This window comes from Euleptes europaea, chromosome 17 (assembly GCF_029931775.1).
Source record: "Euleptes europaea isolate rEulEur1 chromosome 17, rEulEur1.hap1, whole genome shotgun sequence".
NCBI lineage: Eukaryota > Metazoa > Chordata > Lepidosauria > Squamata > Sphaerodactylidae > Euleptes > Euleptes europaea.
In genome coordinates, this window is record NC_079328.1 from 13,653,180 (window position 1) to 13,680,144 (window position 26,965).

At 43.3% G+C, this 26,965-nt stretch overlaps 2 protein-coding genes across 20 annotated transcripts in view; both read left to right on the forward strand.

The window, feature by feature from the left end:
- The window catches only part of LOC130488791 (protocadherin gamma-A12-like), a 358,724-nt gene that overhangs the window by 243,630 nt on the left and 88,129 nt on the right, over positions 1-26,965 (forward strand). The window contains exon 1 of one of the 19 annotated variants that reach the window (XM_056862446.1): positions 21,342-23,732. The exons of the other annotated variants lie outside the window; for them this stretch is intronic. Within the exon in view, the coding sequence (XP_056718424.1) occupies positions 21,342-23,732 (2,391 nt within the window). Of the gene's footprint in view, positions 1-21,341; positions 23,733-26,965 lie in introns of those variants that run through there. 19 annotated transcript variants of the gene reach the window in all.
- Positions 404-17,155, forward strand: LOC130489193 (protocadherin gamma-A12-like). The gene is made up of 4 exons (XM_056862928.1): positions 404-3,101; positions 8,830-9,962; positions 15,194-15,245; positions 16,932-17,155. The coding sequence occupies exons 1-4, from the start codon at positions 701-703 to the stop codon at positions 17,153-17,155; spliced, it is 3,810 nt and encodes a 1,269-aa protein (XP_056718906.1). The 5' UTR covers positions 404-700.

The following is a 26,965-nucleotide window of genomic DNA, read 5'->3' on the forward strand; positions in this document are numbered from 1 at the left end:
ATCCACCAGTGGTGAAGAGGGATCTGGCAACCCTAGTAATTGTTTATATTAATACTGGAGTTGCATTTGGGTTCTGTGCACATGGAGAATAAGTACCCATTGTATTATTGTAGAAGGAAGGTAGAATGAACAGAACTTTCCTAGTAGCTTGATGTTGTATAAATCCTGATGCGTTTGTCAAGAGATCGAGAAGGTAAAGGCAGTAGTAAACTCATTATATTTTCCATAGGAGAATAATATGTAGTAAATGTCTTAATGGCATAGTAAGAATTGTAACCTGTGTAAAGGGGGGGGGGAGAGAAAACCATTATGATTATTGACAAAAAAGATATGATAAACTCCTAAACTGAGACAATATGAGAACAGGGTGTATTGTAAAATTAGAGGCGTGCCAATTCATTGTTTATGAAATCAAACATAGTGGGAAAATCCAAAACAAAGAATGTGTGCAATAATTGGCTGAGACTCTGAGTGTCGCTGTTGACCAACCAAGGCTGAGCAATGAGGAATTCATCCATCCCAGATCAGCCGCTTCAGAGCTGAAAAGGCAGAGAGATCAGACCCAGGCAGAACATCATTGCACAGAGAAGCTGAAACAGAAGACCACATTTCATTTACAACAGGATATTTTGCATTTTCTGGACTGATTCAGCCATACCTGAAATACAAAACTACAAAGGGGCTTCTCCTAGAGCCAAGAATGCCAGCAGCAAAATGCCTGCAGGATTGCAAAAAAGGAGCTGTCTTGTGCATGCTATTTGCTTCCATCTGCCGAGCCATTTCCAGACAAATTCATTATACCATTCCTGAGGAGTCAGAGAAAGGCTCTTTAGTGGGGAACATCGCAAAGGATCTGGGATTGGATGCAAAAGAGCTCTCAGACCACAGGATCCACCTTGTTTCCCAGGGAAGGAGTGAGTATTTTGCTTTGAATTATAAGAATGGCCGTTTGTACACCATAAAGAGAATAGACAGAGAGGAGATCTGTGGTTGGCGGGAGAAGTGCATCTTGAATGCTGAGGTTATTGTTGGGGATTCCATGAAAGTGTATGGAGTTGAAGTGGAAATCACAGATATTAATGACCACGCCCCCACTTTCCCATTAGAAACAGCAGTGATCAATATCAGTGAGAACACAGCACTGGGCTCCCGATTTCCCCTCTATGAAGCTCAGGATCCTGATTCAGGAAACAATTCTCTACAGGGTTACAAGCTTAGCAACAGTAGTCATTTCTCTCTGGTTCTTGAAACCTCAGTTAAGGGCAAACAGTATGCAAAATTAGTTCTGCAAAGGCCTCTGGACCGAGAAGAACTAGCCAGTCACAATCTTGTTCTCACAGCATATGATGGAGGAAATCCTGTCAAGACTGGTACTATACAACTTCATGTGGTAGTTCTGGATGTGAATGACAATGCACCCATTTTTAGCCAACAAACCTATGAAGTTAGTTGTAGAGAGGATATTCCTATTGGGACAATGGTAATAACACTAAAAGCAGCTGACCTGGATGAAGGAGTCAACAAAGAAATTAAATTTTCATTTCATAAAATCTCAGCAATAGCTTCTCAAATATTCCATTTGGATTCAAACACAGGGGAAATAACTCTGGTTGGAAACTTAGACTTTGAGGAGACTCCATTTCATGAAATGGAGGTCCAAGTCCAAGATGGCGGAGGTCTATTGGACAGAGCAACTCTCATGATATTTATTACTGATGTAAATGATAATGCGCCAGAACTGACATTAACTTCTGTAATCAACTCAATCCCTGAAGATTCTCCAGCAGGGACTTCAATAGCTCTTTTAAAGGTTCAAGACAAAGATTCAGCAGAGAATGCAGAAGTCACTTGTTCCGTTCCAGGCAACCTCCCCTTCCTACTGACAAAATCTTATGACAAGTACTACAGTTTGGTCACGTCCAGAACTCTGGACAGGGAGCAGGTAGCCGTCTACAACATCACTGTCACAGCAATGGACCATGGGACCCCTCCACTTTCTGCATCCATTGTCATTTCCCTCAAGATTTTAGATGCCAACGACAATCCTCCCTTCTTCCTGGAAACTGTTTATACTTCTTATATATTGGAGAATAATCCAAGAGGGGCCTCCATATTTTCACTGAAGGCAAATGATCCTGACTGGGGGGAAAACTCCAGAATAACCTACTCCATTGTTGAAGAAGACGTCAAGGACTCCTCTCTCTCCTCATACCTTTCCATTAACTCTGAGACTGGTATTATTTATGCATTGTGTTCCTTTGATTATGAAGAGTTCCAGCAAATTAGCTTCTTTGTCAAGGCCCAAGATGGAGGTTCTCCATCACTCAGCACCAGAGTCGCAGTGACTCTCTTAATTTTAGATCAGAATGATAATGCCCCCCAGATCTTGTACCCTTCTAGCCCCACTGATGGTTCCACTGGAGTAGAGCTAGCCCCTCACTCCTCTGATCCTGAATATCTTGTCACTAAGGTGGTGGCAGTGGATGTAGACTCTGGCCAGAACGCCTGGCTCTCTTATCAGCTACTGAAGGCCACAGAGCCAGGCCTCTTCACCATAGGACTCCACACTGGAGAGATCAGGACAGCCCGTTTCTTTCTGGACAAGGATACTCTCAAGCAAAGCCTGGTGGTTTTAGTGAAGGACAACGGGCAGCCCCCTCTCTCTGCCTCAGTCACAGTCACTGTGGTGCTGGCCAACAGCATCCCTGAATCCCTCTCTGATATTAGCAGCATCTCAGCTCCTGCAGACTCCCAGTCAGATCTCACCTTCTACCTGGTGGTTGCTGTGGCTTTTGTCTCCTGCTTGTTTTTCACTTTCCTCCTTGTGTTGCTGGCACTCAGACTGCACAAATGGAGAAATTCTCAGTTGTGTGATTCTGGGGGTTTGAATTTCACTGGTGTTCCTGTCTCACAGTTTGTGGGGATTGATGGAGTCCAAGCTTTTCTTCACTCCTACTGTCATGACTTTTCTCTTACCACGGACTCTCGGAAAAGCAATTTTGGCTTTCCAAAGGTTAACTCCTCTAATACTCTCCGCAATGAGGAATCTTGTGAGATAAAGGATCCCTTCCTCATGACTGAAGACATTAGCAGTAGTCATGGTGATTCAGCCAATATCCAGGTGAGGTGTTTCTGTCTAACATAAGGATTCTGACTTTAAATATCCTTTCACTTATCAGTGCTATTAATGTGGTTGTTTTTTCTAAGTATTCTACAGACAGGGACTGGAACATCAATTCTCTAATTTGCAGTGTTTGTTTAGAAAACTAATGTTCAGGGTTTTGTATGAATGTGTGTGTTTGTTGCTTCAGGTCCAGATGCATGTAGAATCAGGAAAGTCATACAAACGCTTAATTTAATATCTATCTTTAACTTAAGATAAGCTACTTTGGGTTCACATTGGGGAGCAAGGCAGAGTATAACAGCGCATTCCTGAAAGGAATGCCTGCGCCGGGCTTAGGAGGCAAACTAGTGGTGTTGCCTCCTCAAGAGGTTTCTGCACTGCCAAAACGTCTGCCCGGCGCCAAAAACCCATGCAACCCTCATAGGGTTGCACAGGAGATACGCCTGGCGTATCTTAACAAAAATAAAAAGGGACGTTCTTGAGCTGAAAGTGCTCAGGAGGCCGACTAATGTCGGTCCTGCCCCATGGCTGGTGCCGTTACACCCCGGGAACACCTCCTGGTGTGCTGTTACGCCCCAGGAATGCCTCCCGGGGCGGCGGAACTCCTCCCAGCGCTCCGCCGCGGCCTATGCCAGCATCCGGAGGCTGGCGGAAGGTGGCAGCAGTTGGGGAGCAGCGCCCGGCCCTGCACACCGGTGCTGGGGCCACTTATGCCGGCATACGCCTTCCGGACGCCGGCGGTGTGGGCCCCTGCGCCGGCGGAGGCCGTAGTGGGCCTCCTAAGGGCTTTGGGCCCATTTTTCAGGAATGGGCTGTAAATGAAGCAAATGAATACATAATAAATAACTAATGCTTAACTGTTGATAGAGAGAATATGATACAGATTGTGTGAAATTCATATACTTTCAATGTTGCTTGTTTTCTAATTTATTTGACTCTAAACCTCCGAGATCGGTAAAATGAGTACTCAGCTTGCTGGAGATCAAGTGTAGATGAATGGGGAAGGCAATGACTAACCACCCCATAAACAAAGTCAGCCTAGTAAATGTCGGGATGTGACATCACCCCATGGATCAGTAACCTTTACCTTTAGTTACCTTGGCTGCTTCTTTGGGAATTTGATATTCCAGACTGACAATTTGTATTTCTCCTGAAAAGAACCTTAGTTTTCAATATGAATGTGTGTGCATCAGCAGCTGGCCTCCCTGTATTACTTTATATCATCTTTCCTGATGAACATCCCCTTCCTACCTCAAATTCTCCACCTCTACTGATATTGATGCTGAAGACATCTTAGAACCTACTTGACTGAATTGCTTAGTTTTAGACTGTTAGAGTATATTTTAGATTTTAAATTATTTACTATATTGTATACCAACTAATGTCATTATGATGTTTGTTTTGGGATGTGAGCCGCCCTGAGCCCTGCTTCGGTAGGAAAAGGGCGGGATATAAATCTAATAAAATACATAAATAAAAATCAGTAGGAGTTCAATAACTTTATAAAACATATACATCTCTTGCTGAACGTGACCAGCGATGCTAAAGAGCCCATTTGGATGTGTATTACAGGGCACGTCAAAGAACAAACAGAGCATGGATTACTATGAAGTTTCCGTATACCAAATCAAACCATTAATTCATCTAAGCACATAGTCTATACTCTGACTGGATATAGTTCTCCAAGGTTACACTTAGAAAGCTTTCTGATAATCTTCAGCTAGAGGTTGAACTTATTACCAGCATGCAAAGCAGTTTCCCATTGGATCAGCAGGATCACATTCAGGAAAATTGTTTCTGGTGATGAGCAAATTAGTACAGTGAAGTGAATGAGCATGTGCCTGCAGTTCAGCGCTTGGCTTTTCTGGGTCGAATCTTTTTTTATTTTTAAGCTATATACTTTTTGGCTTCTGGATTGGGCTTGGGGTCAGTGCTGCTTTTGTAGAGGATAACCTAGAGGTGGATAGGTTTAATTCCCCTTATTGATTCTTCTGGACTGTTCATGGCTTTTCACAATGTGACCACTAGATTTCATTTGATGGTCTTGAAATGTTCGCACCCAAAGGAGTGCCTTGTTGCTGAACCACTCATTTTAGTGGACACCCCTAGAAAGTTATTGTCTTGAGAACTACTATCCGGTGTGCCGAGAACTTAGCAATGAACATGCTCATCAGGCAAACTTGCTTAGTTTAACTGTCTGTAATGTACTTACAAGTCAAGCTTGTTCATCCTGCCCTCACTGTTCGCTGCCCAATTGAAGCACTGAGCCAAGCAGCTTGGCGGCTGCACAGTAACCAAGGTAGATATGTTCCGTTTGTTTATGGCTTGTGACTGCTTTTGCAGCTGTGCAGTAGATGAAATCAATCCCTACCCACAGTCATGGTCTGGTCAGGCCATGAAAGTGCTCCCTGTCTGTACCTGCACAGTAAAACCCATTATTTAAACTATCTGCATTGAATGCATTGCCTGCTCTTGGCAAAGCATTCCTTTTATTGTTTTAAAGTTTAAAAAATGTTGGAAGTGATTTATTTCAGTGACATGAATGGGGTGAAATAACCTATGATGCCCATGACACTGTGCAAGAATGTGCAAGTGGACACTGTAGACCAGAGCAGTGTGGAAGCCATTATAGCTCAAGTTGTCAGATATTAAGAAAATCCATTTTTCCATTGCATTCTTTATTTGCTTGCTATCTTCATCATTTTTTCTCTCTAAAAATTGGCAGCAATGCTCATCAGCAAATGGCGGCAAATGGCAGTGGGAGGGAGAAGCTTAATGCTTCTCTGAATTGTCATATGCAAACTGCTTGACTTTTGGCTGTAGTGATTGCAACATGTGGTGAGAACTGGTGGATGTTCAAGCACATCTAACTAAGATCTGGTATTTTAATGGGAGCAGCTATGACACCCAGCTCTAGCGTCCTCTGCCTTGTGATCTAGAAACTGTAGTCATGGCCTTCAACATCTGGAAACAGTTGTTTAGGATCAGTAGTTTAAATCCTGAGCACTCCATTAACTACTTAATGATGAGAGTGAATGATGAGGATCTCAGACAGAACTATAACCTCCTTGGACCAGCTTCTTCAGAGCAGAAACCACCAATGCAACATTCCTTGTGATGTGTCAGGACTGAATCGAAAATCCCTAACAGTGTTGTCTATACATAGCCCACTACCCAGCAACATTCAGTCAAAGTACATTTAAAATTAATTCCCGACATTTTTACATTGGAAGCATAATTGGATAAATCAAGATTCCATGAGGTTTGCAGAAAGAAAGAAAGAAAGAAAGAAAGAAAGAAAGAAAGAAAGAAAGAAAGAAAGAAAGAAAGAAAGAAAGAAAGAAAGAAAGAAAGAAAGAAAGAAAGAAAGAAAGAAAGTCTTTCCCTTCAAATCTGCTAACATATGTCCAGTCATTACCATGAAGATTCAACACTGCCTTCCTGAAGAAATGGATGGACTACGGATAAGAGACTGGATACAAAGGAACTCCCAGACCGTGGAGCACACTGTTACCCACAGTAGAATTCAGTGTGTTGCTTTTAATTGTGACACTGTAGCTTCATATCATGCAGAAAGGATCAACAGAGAACTGATCTGTGGTAGGTTGGGAAAGCGCTAAATTTTGAGTTTGTCTGTAATTCCATGGCATAATTTAGGGCACTTTCACACATGCCGAATAATGCACTTTCAATCCACTTTCAATGCACTTCGAAGCCGGATTTTCCTGTGTGAAAAGGCAAAATCCAATTGTAAACGATCATTAAAGTGCATTGAAAGTGGATTGAAAGTGCATTGTTTGGTATGTGTGAAAGTGCCCTTACAGTTGGAGATAATAGTTATGAACAACAATAATACCTTTCCATTAAAGAAAAATGTTGTCTATAGAGGTGAAGATTATTATCACCCCCCTAAAGGGAAACTACAGTGCAAGGAAAGAGTTCTCACTAGCCAATTTGACACCAGTTATACTAAAACCCAATGGGAATGCGAGTCCAAAAGGAAGTGGAGTCTGAATTCCAGAGAAACATGGGGAAGTATTCTCAACTTCTCCTCTTGGGATCAAGTGCAAGGGGAATAGCTGTTGAGGAAATACACTGAAGTAATGTTTTTGTTTATATTGGAGAAGATGATTTTTCTTGCAGTTCTCTCTTGATCCTCAAAGTGCCGCTATTGGACAATGTGAGCTGGAGAGAAGTCATAGAACTAGTGATGCTTCCTACATTGTGAATAACAGATCACAGAAACTGCAGAGCAAAGAGCAGTCTTGATGAAACAAAGCAAAACTGTTCTGATGCTCACAAAATAAGGAAGGGAAATAATTTATTGTTCCTCACAGCGATTTCCTGCATCCTCATGAGAATCTGATCTGATTGTAAGAATCTAAGGGGAAAGACAGCTAATTTGTTCAGGATCCAGATGGACAGAAAGCACCAAGAGAATGTCCCGGCACTCAGAAGGCAAGTACTGCTTCTCTCATTATTGTCTTTGTGCTGCTGGGCTGCTTCAGAGCAGATTCGGTATTCCATACCCGAAGAGATGCCAAAGGGCTCTATTGTGGGGAATCTCGCCAAGGATTTGGGTCTGAATACCAGAGAACTAGCAAAGCACAACTTGCATGTTATAGCTGTGGCTAAAATCAAATATTTCAGTATCACTCCAGAGAATGGCAATCTCTATGTAAATGACAGGATAGATCGAGAGGAAGTATGTGGCAAGAATCCTCTGTGCATCACTAATTTTGAGGCAGTGGTGGAAAACCCTCTGAATGTTTTCCATATAACTGTGGCAATTCAGGACATTAATGATAATGCACCACAATTCCTCAATAGCAACATACATTTGGAGACAAGTGAATCAACACTTCCAGACACCAGGTTTCTTCTTGGAAAAGCAGAGGATCCCGACATTGGGATGAATTCTCTGCAGAATTATCAACTCAGCCCCAATCAGTACTTCATTTTAGAAGTTAGAGAGAGACAAGATGGAAATAAATATGCAGAAGTTGTGCTGAAGAAGCCACTGGATAGGGAAAGAGAACAGACTTTTCATTTGGTCCTAACAGCCCTGGATGGGGGTGAACCTAGAAAAACTGGGACTGCCCAAATATGGATTAATGTCACTGATGCCAATGATAACCCGCCCATCTTCACTCAAGAGGTCTACAAGGTTACTTTACTGGAGAATGCACCTGTTGGGTCTCTTGTACTCCAGGTTGTAGCTTCTGATAATGATGAAGGTACAAATGCTCAGATAACGTATCATTTCAGCAACATACCAGTTAATGCCCATCAGAAATTCAGGCTGGATCCAACCAATGGAACAATAGTTCTTATTGATTCATTGGACTTTGAAGAAATGGAAGAATATACTATGACTGTAGCAGCAAAAGATGGAGGGGGATTAGTGACACACTGCAACGTTGAAATCGGTGTTCTTGATGAAAATGATAACTCTCCAGAAGTGACTTTAGCCTCTGTATTTAGCCCTGTTCCTGAAGATTCTCTGCCTGGAACCTTGATAGCTTTAATCAACATAAATGACAAAGATACAGGTGATAATGGAAAGGTGACTTGCAGTTTGCAAAACAATTTGCCCTTCAAAGTTGTACCAACATCTAACAATTACTACAAGCTCCTGTTAGATAGTCTGCTAGACAGAGAAAGTACTTCCGAGTATAACATAACAATTACTGCCACTGACGAAGGGAATCCCCCTCTGTCAACACATAAAATCATCTCATTACTTATTTCTGATATCAATGACAATTCTCCTTCTTTTGAGAAATCTTCCTACACCATCTATGTGCCAGAAAACAATCCTTCAGGTGCTTCCATTTTCACTGTAAAAGCCTTAGATCCAGACATGGACCAAAACTCACGAATCACATATTCCATCCTCCACAGCAACATCAAGGAGCTCCCCATCTCTTCATATATCTCCATTAACTCTGAGACTGGAGCTCTGTATGCCCAGAGGTCCTTTGACTATGAACAGTTCAGAGAGTTCCAGCTTCAAGTGAAGGCCCAAGATGGTGGTTCTCCCCCTCTAAGCAGCAATGTCACAGTGAGAGTGTTCATCCTGGATAGGAATGACAACAGCCCCCGGATCCTGTCCCCTTCACAAGAAGCCAAGGGGTCGGCCTTGTTTGAGATGGTACCTCGTTCAGCTGAGGAAGGGTATCTGGTAACAAAGGTGGTGGCTGTGGATGCTGATTCTGGACACAACGCCTGGCTTTCCTACCATGTTGTTCAAGCCACTGAACCAGGATTCTTCACTGTTGGCTCTCACACTGGTGAGATCAGGACATCAAGGGCCTTTGTGGAGAAAGATGCTGTGAAACAGAAACTGGTCATTTTGGTGAAGGATAACGGGCAGCCATCTCTCTCGGCCACCATGACTCTGAACCTGGTGTTTGCCGAGAACTTTCAGGAAGCCCTTCCAGAAATGAAAAACCAGTCCAGCAGCCCTGACTATCAATCTGATCTGCAGTTCTACCTAGTGCTGGCCTTGGCTTTGATGTCATTCTTGTTCCTCTTGACAGTCATTCTGGCCATTCTCATGAAGCTTCGAAAATCAGGGAATCCCAAATTCCTGCAGTGTTTTGCTCCGGTTCCTCATTCAAAGGCTGGTGCCATCTTCCCCCCAAACTTTGAAGATGGGACTTTGCCTTATTCCTACCAGCTGTGTCTGTCCTCAGAATCCAGGAAGAATGAGTTCACTTTCCTGACCCCCAATATTCAGATTGCAGGCAATGTTCTTGGTAGTGACAACTTGGGTGTGCCTTTGACAGGCAATGAACAAAACAATTCAAATTTAGTGTCGGAGAATACTGAAAAGGTAAGCTGTCTTCTCAGGTGTTATCTTAGTTCACATTCAGTAACCATTTACCATATCATAATTGTAACTGAGTTACCTGTTACAGAGCAGGTGTGTCTATTCTTAGTTTTTCCGTTTTTGCTGACTACCTCTTTGGGAATAAATAGATTAACCTTTGTTTATCTCTTCTATTAGATGCAACTGTAAAACTATTAAAGCCACTATAGCCACTGTCAATACATATTCTTCCAAACTTACATTAAATACAATAAAAATAATTACACCCAAGATTTTTGCTTATACAGGCAGGGATTAGCATGTTGCTCAATTCATTTGCCTTCCTTCACTTTTCCATTCCAGCTGGCCCTCATGGGGTGTCACTGGCCTTTCCTGTTTACTCTCTCTTCCCCATGGCTCCCACTTGCCAGTACTCTGAGCAGGTGTAACATGGGCTGGGGCTTTGTGGAGGAGAGGGAGACATGAATGAAGAAGCAGAAGAAGAGTTGGTTTTTACATGCCGACTTTCTCTGCAACTTAAGGAAGACTCAACCCAGCTTACAATCACCTTCCCTTCCCCTCCCCACAACAGACACCTTGTGAGGAAGGGGGGCTGAGAGAGTGTGACTAGCCCAAGGTCACCCAGCTGGCTTCATGTGTAGGAGTGGGGAAACAAAACCAGTTCACCAGATTAGCCTCTGCCGCTCATGTAGAGGAGTGGGGAATCAACCCTGGTTCTGAGTCCACTGCTCCAACCCACCGCTCTTAACCACTACACCAGAGAAGAGAGCGCCACTGAGATATCTTTCAGTCTGTTCCTGCATATGCAGCTGTACCCCCATAGATACAGGTTTTTGCCTTTTACAAGGGTTCATTGTTACAAAACAAAGCCATTTCTCGGACAGGGTCTGTTTACATTTTAAATAAGAATGTTTCTTAAAGCCTTTGCTCATTGAAAATAAGCTATAACGTTATAATAAATGTTATAATAATAGTATATAGTATATCATTATAAATACTGCAACCATCCAATGGCTCCAAAGGGTGAGGATAAAACCCCTTTATAGGGCATCAGCAGACTGAGGGAAACCTTCCTTCCCCATTTCAATTGTGGCCCCATATACACATACATATAACCCAATGCCTAGATCGAACACAAGTGGGATGGTCTGGTGGTCGGCGGGGGTGGGGGGGTGGACACATGCAAAAGGCCAAGCCCACATGCTATCATACGGCACACCCCTTCCATATCAGTCACAACAGGATACCCCACTAAAGGCAGGGAGCCCTACCTATATTAGTTTGCTTGTACCAATTATGGGTGGAAAAATACTGGTTGATAGTGGGGGGGGGTTTACAGCAGTAGAATCGGCTGCCTACGGAGGTGGTCAGCTCCCCATCCCTGGCAGTCTTCAAGCCACGGCTGGACAAACACTTGTCAGGGATGCTCTAGGCTAATCCTGCATTGAGCAGTGGGTTGGATTGGATGGCCTGTATGGCCTCTTCCAACTCTATGAGTCTATGATTCTACCATCTACAATTATTATTATTATTATTATTATTATTATTATTATTATTATATTGTTTATGAGGTCTGGGCTATGATTAAAATTAAGATGCATCAGATATCATGGTGTAATTGACAAATGTAGCGGATGTATAACATTTTAGGGACCTGCTTTGAGATATTTGTCTGTCAAGACAATCTCCTTTTTTGGTGGCATATTTAATTATCTTACTGAATTTGTGTTCCATGTAAAGGCTCTGTGAATAGGAACACTGGTGAAATATTTGCTGTGTTCTCGGAGTGTTCAGTGTTTTGGCATTTTCTTGAAGTAGTGGTATGTGCTGAAAGAAATAGTATCTTGTCATCGAAGAGCCACTTGGCCTGTTCTAAGTAACAATAACGTGGTTACAGATGTATACACACAGAACTACCAAGCACTAGCTCCTAAGAGGTGTACTTGTCCTTTATACCAGTAAAAATGTAATATGTTAGTTGCTGTTGAGTTAAAGAAGCAATAAAGCTGTCCCTAATGCCGCTACCCCTAAAACTATGTAGCAAAAAGAGACACTGTGCTGACTTTCTTCCTTTTGGTGCAATCAGGTTGTGTGGTGGGGAGCAGCTTTTATTTGCTGGGAAAATGGCCCTTACCTGAAATGCCCCAATCAGTCAGTTTATGACGATGAAATTTCCATCTCCTTCAAAACCTTATATTTCAGAGCTGCATAAGATGTACCGTATATACCCGTGTATAAGCCGACCCGCGTATAAGCCGAGGTGCCTAATTTCTCCCCAAAAATGGGGAAAAATTAGGCACCCGCGTATAAGCCGAGGGTCGGCTTATAACCCCTCCCCCCCGCAGGCTTACCTGGGCTCCCGGCAGCAAGCGGCGCGGGCCTGGCGGCGGCGGCGACACAACCGGGCGAGGGCCGGGGCAGCCTCCCTGCAGCCGCCCCAGGCCGCCCTCGGCCGCTAGCAGCGGCGGCGAGGCCTGGCGAGGGCCGGGGCAGCTGCCCCAGGCCGCCCTCGGCCGCCAGCAGCGGCGGCGAGGCCTGGCGAGGGCCGGGGCAGCCGCCCCAGGCCGCCCTCGGCCGCCAGCAGCGGCGGCGAGGGCGGGCGAGGGCCGGGGCAGCCGCCCCAGGCCGCCCTCGGCCGCCAGCAGCGGCGGCGAGGGCAGGCGAGGGCCGGGGCAGCCTCCCTGCAGCTGCAGGAGGCCGCCCCAGGCCGCTCATGGCAGCAGGAAGCGGCGTGGGACCGGCGGCGGCAGTAAGTTCCCCCCTCCCCGCTCCCTCCCCCCTCCCCTCCCCTACCGTATTGACCCGTGTATAAGCCGAGTTCGGCTTTTTCAGCCCTTTTTTGGGGCTGAAAAACTCGGCTTATACGTGAGTATATACGGTACTACAAGGGGTGCCGTCTATAGCAGCTCTCTTCAGGTTTATTAATTGGGCTTATTCCCAGGAGATTGATTTTAGGATTGCACTGTTTATTTCTAAGAGTTTCAGGTGTGTGGTGAAAATACATTTTAATTCTTTCTGATAACTAATTTTGCATCATATTGTGCCTTAATACTTCATAGTCAAGGTTTGTAGCATATGTAGGCTTTAAAGCAAACCAAAGAGTGCAGTCCCTCAGAAAGGTGCTGAAATGTTTGGTTGTCTCTAACCCTCATGGCAATGAAAAACACATGACCCCTTGTGCAATGTCCGAAGATGTCCTTGGGAGAGCCACCGCCTGGAAGGGGGAGAGGTGGGGATCTCATTCCCCATGCTTATAGGGCTAGTTGCTATGAAAACAGACAACTCTAATTATGGGTTTTGGGATGAGGCTCCTCTTCTTTTATTTGTTTGCTTATTCAACTTCTTTGCCACGCTTTCCTGACTACGTCATACTCAGGGTGGCTCGCAGCAATTTCAACAGCTATTAAAATCACATCAGTTTACAAGTTAAAATCCACAATATCTCTTAAAAATTCCAAGGGTGTCCTTAAACTATATGACAATAGCAGAAACCAGTTTAGAGGGGAAGAATAAAGGAAAGGGGGGAAATAGGGTACCCCCAATAAGGGAAGGGATGGGGAATAAAAGTAGATGACTATAAGTACCGTATTTTTCGCTCCATAGGACGCACCGCTCCATAAGACGCACCTAGTTTTTAGAGGAGGAAAACAAGAAAAAACCTTGTTTTCCTCCTCTGAAAACGCGGGCAGGGAGCGGGCGCGTGGGCGCGCCAAGCGCTCAGAGCGGGCGGGGAGGAGGCGGGCGGGTGCTCCAAGAGCTCAGAGCGAGCTGGGAGGAGCCGGGCGGGAGAGGCGCGCCAAGCGCTCAGAGCGGGCGGGGAGGAGGCGGGCGGGCGCGCCAAGCCACCCCCCCTCCGCTTTCCAGCTGGGAGGCGAGCAAGCGCACAGAGCGGGCTGGGCAAGCGCACAGAGCCGGCTGGGCGCGCTGGAACGGCGCGAGGCAGCTTTCCCCGGCTGCCTCCCAGCGCGCCCAGCCGGCTCTGTGCGCACATTCGCTGTATAAGACGCACCCACATTTCCCCTCACTTTTGAGAAGGAAAAAAGTGCGTCTTATGGAGCGAAAAATACGGTAAATGGTAAGAGGGAAGGGAGGGAGACCAGCAAGCTAGAAACTGTTGCTGTCCACAACCATAGGCCTGGCAGAACATCTCAGTTTTACAGGCAGGTCCTGCAGGGCCCGGGTCTCCACCAGACCAGGGCCAGAGCGGAAAAAGCTTTGGCTCTGGTTGAAGACGAATGGACGCTTTTTGTGTCAGTGACCACCAGTAAATTGTTCCCAGCTGAGCTTAGCACTCTTTGAGGGGGTGTATCAGGAGAGATGATCCCGCAGATATGATGATGATCCCAGACCATTTAGAGCTTTAAAGGTCAGTGCCAAAGCCTTAAACCTGATCCAGTACTGAACCTAGAGCCAGTGCAGCTGGCAGAGCACTGGTTATATATGCACTCTCCATGGGGTCCCTGCAAGGAACTGCACCTCTGCATTCTGGACCAGTTGATGTTTCCAGAGTGGCCCCACGAGGAGCCCTGTGTAGAGTCCCCTGTTCTCAAAATGTGGCCCATTCATCTGTGACATAATCTGTGACATGAATTTCATGCTTTAAAATGTGTCCTGTATACATCTGTGGAGAAAGAATAGTAGGTAGCTTGGAACAAAATTCATGTATTTCCTCTGCTGACAACATACCGAATCATCTATCTCTTGTACCTTATTTGTGTGTGTGACATATGGCTGGAGTAATGATCAGAGCCGGCAAATGTAGAACTAGAAGTGTTAACTATTCCAGATTAATTAATCTGAAGCAAAGGAGTTTTTGGTGCACGTTTTTTTTTAATTGTTAATTTTTTATGGTTGGGACCATTGTAGCCCAGGAAGATATTCCTTCCTCTACTTTTCCATCCCGCTCAATGAACATAGAATGCCATTCAGTGTGAAGCATCCTTCCACTTGCTCTAATTTGGATTCTCTTTGACAAAAGGGGCCCTGTTGGCATTTATCATCTTTCAGTGGATGCAGTGTGTGTGTGCGCATGTGCATGCTTACATGCGCATGACTGTTTCAGACTGGCTGCCACCTTTGACTGTAGCATAAATCAGTTTCCTGGCCCATTCTAGCCTCTTTCCACTCCTTCTCTCTCCTCCATTCTGTCCACACTATTTCTTCACTGAAGGCATCATTGTTTCTCATGTGGCACATTCTAATAATAAGTTCTAATTGTGATAGTTTCCCTCTAGGAACTGTATTTTCGGGAGGGTACTGAAGATATCAGCCTTCCATCCTTCCGAGGTCGGTAAAACAAGTACCCAGCTTGCTGGGGGTAAAGTGGAGACAACTGAGGAAGGCAATGGCAAACCACTTCATAAACATAGTCTGCCTAGTAAATGTTATGTGACATCACCCCATAGGACAGTAATGACCCAGTGCCTGCACTGAGGACTACTTTTACCTTTACCTTTACTGAAGACATCAGTGAAAAAATTCTCAACCCCCAGAAGGTTTCAGTTTCCAGGGTGGACACTCTAATAGTTAAAACTGGTGTTGCAAAAGAGCCATCTTCTATGTTATGTTATTTGCTAATATTTGGTAAACCATTGATGGACAGAAATATGACTCAATTCCTGAGGAAAAGAAGAAAGGTTCTTTGGTAGAGAATATTGAAATTAATGTGGGCCTAGATGTGAGGATCTCTCATAATGAAAAGTCTGCACTGTTTCTGAAGGAAGTATTTTGCTTTAAATTATAATAATGACCATTTGTACCCCAGAGAGAAAACAGAAAGGAAATCTGTGGATGGGTAGAGAACTCTCTGATCTATTTTAAAATTATCATCAGGAACACAGTGAAGTCCACGTGGGCATCTTGAAGTCCACGTGGGCATCACAGGTATTAATGGCTATGTTCCCACTTTCTAGTCAGAGAAAATGGATATAAAAATCAGTAAGATCACAGCAGCAAGGCTTCAGTTGCAGTAGCAGGTCAGTTTATGGAGCAAATATAACAATTTAAGCTTTTAGGAGTTATATTTCAAGCAAATATTTCTTGGAAGGTGCATTTGAATTCAGTTATAAGAACAGCCATGAGTACTGGGAAGGCTATTTCAAGATGTTATTATTCCTCCGGGGGACAATGTGTTCCTGCAGCAGTTAAAGCATTTAATGCTAAAGTTTCTGGGCAGTTGCTGTATGCTGTAGGAGTTTGGATTAGTGCAGTAACAGATAATATTGATGGACCATTACTAAGATTTTTACACAATATCTTGGGAACTCCAACGTGTGGCAGGAATATCTTTGTGAGCTGAGATTGGGCAGATGTCTTTTGAAGTGAAGGCTTGGTGGAGTGTTTAATCTAAAAATTTAGATGTTGAAATCAAATTTAGAATCAGGTCTTCTTGGATTAGTTATGCTGGATCATTATATGAATGATTGGGACAAATACTTGGAATTTAAATTATTACAATTGAGCATCACCAATGATATGATAGAAACTATGAGTGGTTGTGAATTGAGTCAGTCAATTAAAAGATATTGGAGAGATCTTGATTATAAGAATATGCCGATTAGAGCTGACAGTGTATGTTCATCTTTTTCAGTTGGTATTCTTCCCCTGTTAAAAATGCAAATCTACCTGTTTGAATGGCCTCTTCCAAACTATAGAAGGCCATTTATGCTTGAACATCTTGCCATCGACAGTGTTGTTAGAAAGGTTTAATGGTATTCCATACTCTTACAGTGCATTCCTGAGAGGAATGCCTGCGCCGGTCATTGGAGGCAACGCGGCTGCACTGCCTCCACAGGAGGTTTCAGCCATGCCAAAACCTCTCTGTGGCGTAAAAAATCCGTGCAACCCTTCATAGGATTGCATGGGAGATACACCACCTAAAAAAGTGGCATATCTCACAAAAATAAAAAAGGGGCGTTCCCAGCCCGAAAGGGCTTTGGAGGCCGCCTAAAAGCGGCTCCTCCCCCAACCCAGTGCTGGAATGTCCTGGGATGCCGGAATGCCCCGGGAACGCCTCCTGGGATGCTGGCATGGGCTTTGAAGGCATTGAGATGCCAGTGGAAGGCCCTGTTGTGTCCTGGGGCAGCGCTGCCATGACAGTGCCCCACAACCAGCGTCCAAGCAGCTTATGCTGGCGTTTGGGGCCCGAACGCAGGCGTAAGCTGCTTGGACGCTGGCGAGGGGGCCCTGAACGCTGACCCAGCGCCTTCCTGGCCTCCTAAGGGCTTTTGCCCTTAGAGCTCAGGAATGCGCTGTTATAGAGTCTGCAGATGTTGTACTAACCAAATTGATTCTATAGATTATATTCTTTTGGATTGCCCTGAATGTTCAGATTTGAGAGGTGAATTGACTATTTCTTTGCTTAAGCAGGACTCTAACTCTCTAGAAGCTAAGTCTTCTTGGTTACTAAGAGATGAAGACAAACAAGTAACTTTGCGTGTGGCTAAATTTTTGGCGGCTGTAGTAAAGTCATGTTATAACTCAGGTAGTAAATCTTAGGCTTCCCTTTTAGTGTGTAATGGCTCAATGTTTACGACTTTTATTGTAAACATAGTAATTAAGAAGAAGTTGCCCCTCTATGAACATCAGGATTCTCATTTGGGCACCAGTTCTTCACAGGAAAATACATTTACTGCCAGCATTCAGGATAACAAACTTAATGCCATTTTTCTCTGTGCACAACCGTTAATCAAATAGCTATGCAAAAAATAGTGCTGGAAAGATCTGTGGACTGTGAAGAGGAATCCATTCACTCTTTGGTCATCCCAGCATAGGAGAGAAGAAATCCAGCTAGGACTGGCACTCCAAGTACATGCTATCGTCCTGGATGTGAATGACAATGCACCTGTCTTTAGCCAGTCCATATATAAAATGAGTGTTAGTGAATATTCCCATATTCCCATGAATTCCCATATTCTGGCTACTGATCCAGACGAAGTGATGAACAAGTAAGTGAAAAAAATCACAAGTGGAGCTTCACAAATTTTCCACTTTAATTCCAACCCAAGGAAAGGGTAGGGAAATTCTTGTGGGAAACATAGACTATGAAGATCCTACACTTTATGAAATGAAACTCCAAGTCCAGGATGATGGAGGTCTGTTAGATGAGCAACTCTCATGATATTTATTGCTGATGTAGATGATAATGCACCAGAACTAGCAAAAACTAGTCCGCAAAGATTCTCCAGCAGGGATTTCCATAGGTTTTTTAAAGGTGCAAGACAAAGGCTAAGTAGACAATGCAGAAATCACTTGGTCTATTTCCAACAACCTTCCTTTCCAGCTGAAGAAATTATTAGGTAATTTTCCGTTTAGTGACAACAAAACCACTGGAACAGGGAGCAGATAACAGCCTATAAGATCATTGTCTCAGTCGTAGATCACAGTACTCCCCCTCTCTGCACAATGGACTATTATCCCATTCCAGATTTTGGATACTCCCTTTCCACAATTCTCACATATTTCTCAAGCGGTGGAAAACAACCAAAGAGGAACTTCCATCTTCTCGTTCAAAGTAATTGACCCAGACTGGGAAGAGAACTGCAGAAAAATTTACTCCATCTTTCTAGGATTCTTCGAAGACGTTCCTCTTTGCTTGTACCTTTTGATTAATACTGAGATTGGGGGTGTCTGTGCCTTTCATTCAGTTGATAATGAAATCTGGTTCCAAGTTAAGGCCCAAGAGGGATGCTCCCCACCACTCAGCTCCAGTGACTCATCTCATCCTAGATCAGAATGATAATGCCTCACTGTATTGTCCTGCTGCCACCTCACTCCTCTGAGCCTGGTTATCTGGTCAATAAGGTGGTGGCTGTGGGTGCAGACTGGCCAGAATGCCTGGCTCTCCTGTCAATTTGTGAAGGCCATGGAGCCCAGTCTGTTCACCTTAAGACTGCACACTTGAGAGACCAGGACAATCCACTTCCTTCTCAAACAAAGCCTGTTTGTTTTAGTGAAGGATAATGAACAACCAGTTCTTTCTTCTTCTGTCACCATTACTACAGCAGTAGCTAACATACAGCTAACGTAATATCCCTGACATATGGACTGTTCTGATCAACATCTCAGCCACTACAGGTTTACGTGCTAGACTTAGATTCTATCCAATGATTGCTGTGGCTTGTTTGTTTTTTGTTTTCCTAGCTTGAAACTTCACACATGGAGAAATTTACAATTATGTGGCTGTGGGAGGGTGAATTTCAGTGGTGTAGCAGTGTCAGACTTCATAGGGATTGGACTTTTTTCACTCCTGTTGCCATGGAGTTTATTTGACCATAGACTCTTAGAAGACAATTTCATCTTTCCCAAGGAAAGCTATTCCAGTACTTTGGGTCAGTCAGCCTCCTTGTGAGCTAAGGGTCCCTTTTTCCTTGCTGAAAGTATTAAAGTAATGGAGATTTACTTAAATGCTTCCTAATTGGGTGTTGTAAATAAAGGGAATCTATTACATTTAAAAGTGGATTCTGCATCAAGAGGAAAAATATTGAGGAGATAGATGTCTTTGAGTATCTGTTTTTGTTTATTACATTTGTATTCCATCTTAAATTGAAGTCCATGGGACTAGCTCAGTTTATATTTGCAACAATCCTGCAAGATCATTTAAAAATATCTGTTTCCAAGCAGTGGATTGGATCCCACGGAACATTTCCACTGACAAAAGAATTCCCACCTGCAGAGCAAGACTTTATCAGCTTCCTGCTTTGGATGCAACACAAAATGTGCCCCCACCCCAAATGCTGCTTCTGAGGGACATTGAATGGGGGGTTTACTTACATTTCATTATGAGGAACGTATAAGCTGATTTATGTGATTAACTTCATGGGAGTTTGTAATGTATAGTTCATCGAGTCTTCTGGCCTGTATTCTACAATTTCCAATGTTACATACATGCTCCTTCATTCTACCATTTAGATCTTTCAACCAAGGCTTGTGCTTAAACTGAAACTACAGGAAGGATTTGATGCGACTCATGCATTTTCCTGCATGGCCACTGATTTTGAAATCCTGATACAAATTAGGGAGTGGATTTTGTTGATTTGTAAAATTCCACTGGACTCCTGTTTTATTTTACATTATTATTTTATATTTCAATTCCCTCTCTTTTTTTCAAAGCTGAGCCCAAACAGTGGGAGAGAGGCTGAAAAGTGTTTTAAGTGGCATGTGTGAATCTGGTTGCAAATGGAATCAAGGTAACATCAGTATTAGGGAAATGTTTTAGCCTTTGGTAGATCAGCATCATCTGGTATAGGGCAGTCCTGTATCTATAGTTAGCAGGATGTCTGTGATTAACATATTTTACTCACTTGATTAACAATGTACTTTGTCAGATTGCTGGTTGATATATACATACACACTACTAAGGAATCAGTTGCCAAAATTAGGTTGATATAATTTACAACCATACATTTCTACGTGTGAGCATGGAAATCATAGAACGAGATCCATGATCCTAATAAGGACACAATTTGGCCACACAGTATAAAATGTGCAAGAATAATTCAACACCTGTTTTGGTTTATTATACCAACAATTGTTCTTGGTATGTATGTGTATCTATGTACTAGTGAACACCAAAGAAGGCCCATTGGGCCGAAATGCGTTTGGCCCTGTTTACTGTCATTATGGTTTTATTTGTATATCATCATACAAAAGAAAGTGACCTTATTCCATTTCAAGTTAGAGATTTTCTAAAAGAAGTTTCTATAAGTTCTAAAAGTTTAGAGGTGTTCTAAAAGTTCAAGTCCAAAACTTTCTTCAGACAATTTGTCAAAGCATTCCCCACCCCCACCCCGGTTTACTGATTTTTGTTATGGGCAATGGCTATGGGGGAAAATATGGAGGCAGACGTCAAGGCAAGAGAGAAAGAGATGCATTTGTCCTCAGCAAGATCAAGAAAAAGGTACTCTCTTTGTACTTCAGTACATGATCCATTTTCCCCAGTATCCATCTGAGGAAAGCATACTTGCAGAAATATCATTAATATACAGAGAGAAATACATGGAGTTCTGTTTCTTAAGGGGGAAAGCTTTCCATATTGTGACTGCAGATGGGTAGGCCTTGTACTGGGGAAGCAAGCAAAAGACAACCAAGACAGATCTGTCAGGTTGTTCAGCAGAGCTGATTCAGCTGCAGTTCTCCGCCAGTGACTGAGGGTGCCGCTGTTGGCCAACGTGGTCGTCAGAGAGGAGCCAGGGATCCAGTGACGCTCCATTTGCTCCATCACTAGCTGCCGAGTACAGGAACAGCAGATCACAAAGTCCTGCATGTGGTTGCTGACAAGACAAAACCAACATGATATAAGCAAAAGAAGAAGATTACTGGAATTCTAACAGAAATTTAAGCTTTTGTTCTGATGATACCATAAAAAGAAATAAGATGGAAATCATGAAGAGCCAGATCAGCAGAGTGCTTCTCTTATTGCTGCCTTCCTTTTGCCCAGCTGTCTCAGAGCTCATTCATTACTCGGTCCCTGAGGAGATGGCAACGGGGTCCATTGTGGGGAATTTTGTCAAGGATTTGGGACTGAATGCCAGAGAGCTGAGGAACAGAAACCTGCACATTCTTTCTGAAGGTAAAAAGCAATATTTCACTATCAATGCAGAAAATGGAAAGCTCTATGTAAATGACAGGATAGACCGTGAGGGAATATGTGGGGACAGCATACTCTGTGCCATTAATTTTGAGGCGGTGGTTGAACATCCGCTAAATGTTTTCCATGTAAATGTGACAGTCCAGGATGTAAATGATAATGCTCCACATTTTTTAAAAAACAATATCAACTTTGAAATTCTTGAGTCCACTTTAGTGGGAACCAAATTTCACCTTGAAAAAGCTGAAGATCCTGACATTGGGATGAATTCTCTCCAGAATTACCAGCTCACTCCAAACCAGTATTTCACTCTGGAAGTTAGAGAGGGACAAGAGGGAAACCAATATGCAGAACTGGTTCTGCAGAAACCTTTGGATCGGGAAGGGGAGCAGTCTATTCATCTGACCCTTCTGGCCTTGGATGGGGGAGAACCAAGAAAAACTGGGACAGCCCAGATCTGGGTTAATGTCACTGATGCCAATGACAATCCACCCATCTTCACTCAAGAGGTATATAAGGTCAGCCTGAAGGAAAATACCCCTGCAGGATCCCCCTTACTCCAGGTTGCAGCCTCTGATATTGATGAAGGTTCAAATGCTTATGTTACCTACAGTTTTAGTAATATTGCAGAAAGAGCCCGCCAGAAATTCAATTTAGATCCACAAAATGGAATAATTACTATTAAGGAGATGTTAGACTTTGAGGAAACAGACAAATATTCTATGACAGTAGAAGCAAAGGATGGAGGTGGATTAGTGGCTCACTGCAAAGTTGAAATTAAGGTCTTAGATGAGAATGATAATGCCCCTGAGGTGTTCATTGCTTCGTTATTCAGCCCAATTCCTGAAGACTCTTCTTCTGGCACCATGGTTGCTCTTATAAGTATAAAGGACAGAGATTCTGGAAAAAATGGAAAATGTGATTGCCATTTGCAAAGTAATTTGCCATTTAAAATAGTGTCAACATCTAATAACTATTACAAGCTCCTCACAGAGGGTGCCCTAGACAGAGAGAAAACCCCACAATACAACCTGACAATCACAGCCAGTGACAAAGGCACCCCACCCCTTTCCACATACAGAACTATCTCACTGCAGATTGCAGACATCAACGACAACTCCCCTGCCTTTGAAGAATCTTCCTACAATCTCTTTGTGCCAGAAAACAACCCTCTGGGGGCCTCCATTTACACTGTCAAAGCCTTGGACCCGGATCTGGACCGCAACTCAAAAATCACTTATTCTATCCTTGCCAGCAATATTGAGGATCTGCCTCTCTCCTCTTACGTGTCCATTAACTCTGAGACTGGCACCATCTACGCTCAGCGTTCCTTTGACTACGAGCAATTCCGTGAGTTTCACATTCAAGTGAAGGCCCAAGATGGTGGATCCCCCCCTCTCAGCAGCAATGTCACAGTGTGGGTGTTTATTCTGGATCAGAATGATAACAGCCCTCGGATCCTGTATCCTTCCAAAGGAGCTGATGGCTCCGTGTTTGAGATGGTTCCTAACTCCGCAGAGTCAGGCTATCTGGTGACCAAAGTGGTAGCTGTGGATGCGGACTCTGGACACAATGCTTGGCTCTCCTTTCACATTCTACAGGCCACAGAGCCTGCATTATTCAGCATTGGATCCCACACAGGGGAGATCAGAACATCACGAGTCCTTCTGGAGGAAGATGCTGTGAAACACAGGCTGGTCATCTTAATTAAGGACAATGGGACACCCTCGCTCTCAGCCACCGTGTTGCTGAACCTTGTGTTTGCTGAGAACTTTCAAGAAGCACTTCCCAAAATGAGCAACCAATCAAGCGATTTGAACCCTCAGTCTGAACTCCAGTTTTATTTGGTGCTGGCTTTAGCTTTGATCTCTTTCTTATTCCTCCTTACTGTGACCTTTGCCATTATCATGAAAGTTCGACAGTCTAAGGATCCAAAATTATTTCAGTCCTTTGATCCCAATTCTTTGTCAAAGACTCATGTCGTATTTCCCCCAAACTATGAAGAAGGAACTTTGCCATATTCCTACCAACTCTGTGTATCCTCAGAGCCCAGGACAAATCAAGTCTCTTTGCAGAAATCTTATTTCCAGGCTACAGAAAATTTGATTTACAATGAGAGTTCACAAGTGGTGAATGTGGATAGCAACTCCACCATTTTTAATTCTGAGGTGACTGTTGGTGAAAAGGTAAGGTTTGTTTTTGGAAATTACATCATTCCTAGCTGTTGGTATTGTAAACAATTGTTAATATTTATAGTTCGTAACCCAATGGGCCTAACATTTTAAATTGAAAATGCCAGGGCCCATGCTGGTTTGAATGCTCAGCCACTGGTAAAGAAGGACTGTGCACATGCAATAAATAACAACATCCAACCTGTACCTGCTTTTATAACAGATTCTTGAGCATCTTACTAGCCAGTTCAAAAACGTGTGTTTCTTTCTTTGTAGCTCTAGAAATGCCTGGCTATAGCCGATATACTAATGTTTCCCTGGTTTAGAGAGCAATCCTAACAGAGCTCCCAGACCCCTCATCCCTCGCCACTGCTCAGCATCACATGGGGCACGAGACCATTGAGTTTGGGGTGAATCCTAGAGTGCTGCCCTGGTGCAATGACATAACTGATGGTTTTGTACTGGAAGTGACATCGACACAATGCTGTATGTTTGTTCCCAACCCTTGAATTCTCCCACTGGGTGCCAGCTGGGGTCAGCTATGCAAAACTCTAAACAGAGTTACACTTTTCTAAGTCCACTGAAATCGATGGATTGATGTCAAAGTGTGCAACTCTTCTTAGGATTGCACTGATAGTATTAATCTGTAGGACAGCTGGATTCTCTCCATGTTTCTTTATAGCCCCATAGAATAAAGGGTGCAGCCCTAAATCTGTGCTTGGCAATATATACACCCCTGATGATACAGAGAATCATAACAATAAATTGTGGTATGCAGATAAGAGAGCCTGCAAGGTATAGAGGTTAAGAGCGGCGAACTCTAATCTGCAGAACCGGGTTCAATTCCCCCACTCTTCCACATGAAGCCTTCTGGGTGACCTTGGGCCAGTCACAGTTCTCTCAGACCTCTCTCAGCCCATGTGGAGGCAGGCAATGGCAAACTACCTCTGAACATCTCTTACCTTGAATGTATTGAAGAAATATGCTGTATGAATATATCCATTATGGAGTGATAGTAATAATTGTAATATTTCTGTACTCTGGTTATCAGTGATTATCAGTAGATTTGTCAAATAATGTCTGTATTTTCACGCTTTTTCTATTTTTGCATCTAATTATTTTCAAGTCCCATTGTGACTATGACTGCATAGATGCAATGTTTCACTTATTATGTAAATGTTATCCTGTATTATTCTAGATGTTGTGTGATAGAGGAATAGATTGAGCAATATCAAATGAAATCACATATCTAAAATGTAGTTATTGATTGAGACTCCAACCGCCTCTGTTCATCAATGAGGCAGAGATATGCAGAGAGATCTATTCTACCTGGCTGTTCCGCTCTTGAAGCAATAAAGTAGCTCAGATCATACTGACTCAGTCTGGGTCCAAATCTCAGTGAAGGTATAGTTTTTGCTCTACATTTCACTTCAGTAATTAACATTGTGGTAATCTGTAGTCTCTGGTCTTCAGAATGGAATCAGAGTTATCTTCACATCACAACAATGACAGAGGGTGAGTGACACTTTGCTTTGTGACGGCTACTGTTTGGGAGGATATTTCTGGATCAGTTTACTATTCCATTTAGGAGGAAACTCGGAAAGTATCTGTTGTGGGAAACCCTGCAAAAGAGACAGAACTGAACATCAGCAATCTCTTAGAAAGAGGACACTTTTGGTCCCAAGGTAGGATTAATTTCGTTGCTTTGAATTTATATACCACAAAAAGCACACAGAGAAGAGATATATGGGCAGCTGGGAAAATGTGTCTTTAATGCTGACATTATAGATGGAAAATCAATAAAAATGTATGGAGTAGAAATTGAAATCTTAGATATTAATGACAATGACCCCATGTCGTTATCAGAGAAACTGGAGAGAAAAATCAGTGAGAATAAAGCGATAGGATCCCAGTTCACCATGCATGAAGCACAAGGTCCTGATTTGGGGACAAATTCTCTCCAGGGCTACAAACACAGTAGCAACAGTCATTTCTCTCTGGTTGTGAAAATGGCAGCTGATGCCGCCAGATATTCTGAACTGATGCTGGAAAGGCCTCTTGGCCATGAAGAAGTAGCTCATCATCTGGTCCTCACAGCATATAATGGAGGAGACCCAGTCAAAGCTGGCATAGCAAAAAACACATTGTGTTTCTTGATGCAATTCAAAATGCATCATTTTTGACCGGCCTGTTTATACAGTGAGCATTATGGAAAAAGTGCCCACTGGTTCCCCAGTGAATTACAGTAAAGCCGCTGACATGGATGAAGGAATCAACAATGAAGTTAAATATTTATTAAGAAAAATGACAGTGATAGCTTCCCAAATACTTCATGTGGATTCAGCCTCAGGAGAAATAACTCTTATAGGAAGCTTGGACTATAAGAAGTTTACACAGTGTGAAATTCAGGTCCAAGCACAAGATGGCAGAAAAAGAACTGGCACAATAGAAGTTGTGATCATTGTTACTGACTTGAATGATCACATTCGTGAATTAGCAACAAACCCTCAGGTTACTTCACTGCTGGAAGACTTTCCAAAGGGAACAGTGGTAGCCCTTTTCAATGTGCAAGATCAAGATTCGAGAAGCAATGGGGAACCACATGTTCTAGCGATTTCCTATTTAAATTAAGGAAATCCTACAATCAGTTTGATGCTGGACAGAGAGATTGACAGGGAGTATGTGGTTGCCTGAAACATCACTATCACAGCCACAGACCATGAAAATCCTCCCACCAATATTTACTGTAAACCATCTCAAAATTTTAGATATAAATGAAAACCCTTGCCTCTTCCCAAGGTGGAGAAAATCTCACTTGTGTGATTCTGGGAATATGAATTTCAGTGGAGTTCCTACCTTCTGAACTTCCCTAATAGCCCAGATTAGTCAAAGCTTGTCAGAACTTGGGAGCTAAGCAGGGTCCACCATGATCAGTACTTGGATGGGAGACCACCAAGAAAGACCGGGGTTGCTACGCAGAGGAAAACAATGGCAAACCACCTCTGCTCCTCTCTTGTCCTGAACACTCTATGGTTGGGGGTCACCATGAGTTGGTTGTGACTTAATGGCACATTCTTATTCTTCTCCTGCCTCATAATTTATGGGGATCAATGGAGCCCCAGCATTTCTTCACTTTTTCTGCCAGTACATTTCTCTCATCACAAGCACTAGAAAGAGAAATTTAATCTTTCAAATAAGAAACTTTTCCAGTACTCTTTCTGGTCAGCAACCATGTGAAAGAAAGTATC